This window comes from Sinocyclocheilus grahami, unplaced genomic scaffold (genome assembly GCF_001515645.1).
Source record: "Sinocyclocheilus grahami isolate Dianchi unplaced genomic scaffold, SAMN03320097.WGS_v1.1 scaffold1619.1, whole genome shotgun sequence".
NCBI classification, from domain to species: Eukaryota; Metazoa; Chordata; class Actinopteri; order Cypriniformes; family Cyprinidae; genus Sinocyclocheilus; species Sinocyclocheilus grahami.
This window is the reverse complement of record NW_015506798.1, coordinates 54,199-57,380: the sequence shown is the minus strand read 5'-3', so window position 1 is coordinate 57,380 and position 3,182 is coordinate 54,199. Positions and strand designations below refer to the sequence as shown.

The 3,182-nt window shown below is 39.1% G+C and overlaps 1 protein-coding gene across 1 annotated transcript in view; it reads left to right on the top strand.

Annotated features, from left to right (window-relative positions):
• dctn1a (dynactin 1a) overlaps window positions 1-3,182 on the top strand; it is a 56,804-nt gene that overhangs the window by 1,486 nt on the left and 52,136 nt on the right. The window contains exon 2 of the mRNA XM_016257928.1: window positions 1,969-2,220. Within this exon, the coding sequence (XP_016113414.1) occupies window positions 1,993-2,220 (228 nt within the window). The 5' untranslated portion in view covers window positions 1,969-1,992. The remainder of the gene's footprint in view (window positions 1-1,968; window positions 2,221-3,182) is intronic.

Genomic DNA, 3,182 nt, shown 5'->3' with positions numbered 1-3,182 from the left:
ATAGAGGACCTACAATAATCTACAGTATTTGAACAATAATGTGTTTTTTGAACATTAAAGCATGTCAACATATTCTGTTACACCAAATACACAAAATAATGATCTTTAAAATAGCATCATATGACCCCTTTAAAGCTAGAGTATATGTTTAGTAATAAATGGTGTGGCCGTCTTGTTTTTGCCGCTGGCATCGGTCATGTGACGGTATATCTCAGTAGTACCGTCACAGTAGAGCACTCAGTAGTCGACTGTATAAACATCTGTGCTACGGTTCATGCAGCAGATGCCAAAGTGTTTCCTCTTGAACATCCAGAGAAATTAAGCCAAACATGTCCATGGCACGGAGGAATTCATGCACTCCTCGGGTGAGTGAGTACAATTATGGAAATAGACTGGTTTATGGTTCACAGATTAGTAATTCAATCTGACAGCTTGTTTTAAACACAACCCGTTTAGTTTCTGCTTTGTTCACTGGTTAGTTGTTCATCATGTTCATGATCTTCGCTGTAATGCAAAACATTGAGCTTTATTAAATGCAAGCTCACCGTGTTCAGAAGCTGCAGATGCGTGTTGATCGCGGTGGCTGCGTGTCGTTTCTTCATGTGTGGGTTTGAGCTGCTGAACACATGCAGCTCTTCATCATCCAGATCAGAGTAGATCGTTGTGGTCCAGTCGAGGTTCATGTCCTGATCCTACAGCAGGTCTACAGAGCTGAAGAGAGTTGAGGCATGTGATGTTGAGCGCCGGGACTGTGCTGAGCGTCCCTCGCCGTGTTCTCAACAGAGATCGTTTGTTTGGAAAAGCACATGACTGATCCCGCAGCCTCAAAACCTGATTCGGTATCATCAGTCAAAGCCTTGAGTATGAAATATTAAAAGCCCAATCTAAACACAAACATTTCTGAGATACTATTATAATTTTTCTTAATATTTTAAATTAGCTTTTTTAAAATTTTCCTCTTTTATTTTTATTTCAGTTAAAGGTTTAGTCATTTAGTTCTGTGTTTTTGACATTTTTATTATATTTTTAATGGCTAGCCTGTATAGTTTCATATAGAACGGAGAGTTCCGGTGCTTGATTCTGATTGGCTGAGTAATGATTGGCTGAGCCGCGTTCGAAGCTGTTGTAAATGACGCTACAAAGTAACACACACCTTTGTTTACGTTTGTGTGTTGCTCGGCAACCACTTTGTAGCAACCACACCTGTTTCTGAGGAGCTACATTGTTTGGTGGAAGAATACTGTGTTTATTAATATCATTACACTTTATTTGCTCTGCTTTATTTTGTGAAACCTTACTACGTATATGGAATAACCGTTTTATAAAAGCAGTAACCCCCGTGAAGCCGTGGTTTACAGTGAATTTATAACAGCTAAAGGGTTTTAGACTCCGCTATGTGCCTAACAATGCCCTTTAGCTGTTATAAATTCACTGTAAACCACAGCTTCACGGGGCTTTATTAATACTTATTTATTAATATTTATTTAGTTTTAATTTCACAAATTTTAAGTTAAAGTAAAAATGAGAAATATTGCCTTTTACGAAATGCATCTTTCATTTTATTTGTGATACTATTATAATTTTTATTCACGTCTTAGTAATTAAGTTCAGTTTTTTTTTTAAATACGTCATATAAGTTTTATTAATTTTCATTTCACTTTGAAATTAAACATTTTAAATGAAAATAAATGCTGCCTTGACGTCTAGGTGAAAAAAATCACTTTGCATTTATTTATTTTTTGTTTAAGATGGGGATCATAACTATAATAACCTTTATTACTAATGCATATTGTTGTCTTATAGAAGAGCATATGTGACAAATGTTGAGTTGATATGCAGATGAAAACATGTTCAGCTCATGTCCGTATCATGTGTAGCACGTTCTGAGTGCTCCGGCGAGAGTGTATGGGTGAGTGTGGCACATGTAGTCTGATGCGGAGTGTGTGTGTGTGTGTGTGTGTGTGTCAGCTGCAGGGCGCTGTGGTCAGCAGGATGAGTTCAGACGGAGGCGGGAGGCCTGTGAAGGTGGGCTCGCTGGTGGAGGTCATCGGGAAAGGCCAGCGCGGGACCGTGGCGTATATCGGCGCCACCCTGTTCGCCTCGGGGAAATGGGTCGGTGTGATTCTGGACGAACCCAAGGGGAAGAACGACGGCACGGTGCAGGGCAAACGCTACTTCACCTGTGAGGAGAATCACGGGATATTCGTCAGACAGTCTCAGGTAAGAATCTGCCATTTATGTCAATTATTACGTAAAACGGAAACACTCTTTTTTTTTAGAGCTCGACCGATATATCGATTTACCGATATTTTCCCGATATTTAAGCATTTTACAATAATCGGATATCGGATTCACCGATAAACGCCGCCATATTGTGGATGTTTTGAGAATTGCGCGCAGGATCACCATTGCAGCGCGTCTGAGGGGAAACAAGACAACAACAACGGCGTGCACGGGTACTTAATTTACTGTAGTTAGTAAACTTTATTTAACATAACAGCCATTAATGCACAAATTAGATGTATTACATAAATGCCTGATATGCAGCTTGGTTCGAAGAAATAGAGATGAACTCACGGAGTCACGTACGATAATCCGTCAAGTCCTGTCCCAATAAAGACGTAACTTTGCATGAATTAAATAATATGCAGCCAAGATATAAGATATATGTTGGAAATAAAAGTGCTGAATTTACTTCTCTCTCTGTTGTCTATATGCTCATCGTCTCGTGAAGTCGGAGTCACGTAGGCTAAGATAATCCGTCAAGTCCTCTCCCAATAAAGACGTAACTTTGCATTAATTAAATAATACAGCCATGAATGAGCGCGTGTTGGAAATAAAAGCGCTACATTTACTTCTCTCTCTGTTGTCTGTGCTCATCATTAGTCTCGTGAAGCCGCTTTCATATCACTGTTCACTCACCGGGTTGATGCGGTTGATGCTCAGGGAATGTTCCAGCACGGCCTCCGCATGTAACTTTTTACAAGATTCACTTGTTTAAAACACCCTAAATTGTATTAATATTTACTGTATAACCATTATTTCGCTAATAAACATCTAAATAGATACAACTCTATGGAAATGAATTATTTATTATCTTCACGAGCGATCGCAGTTTGAGTATAGTTCTGTGTAAATGCATAGATAAACTGTGCTGTCAGCAGGCATTTCATAATCTAGAA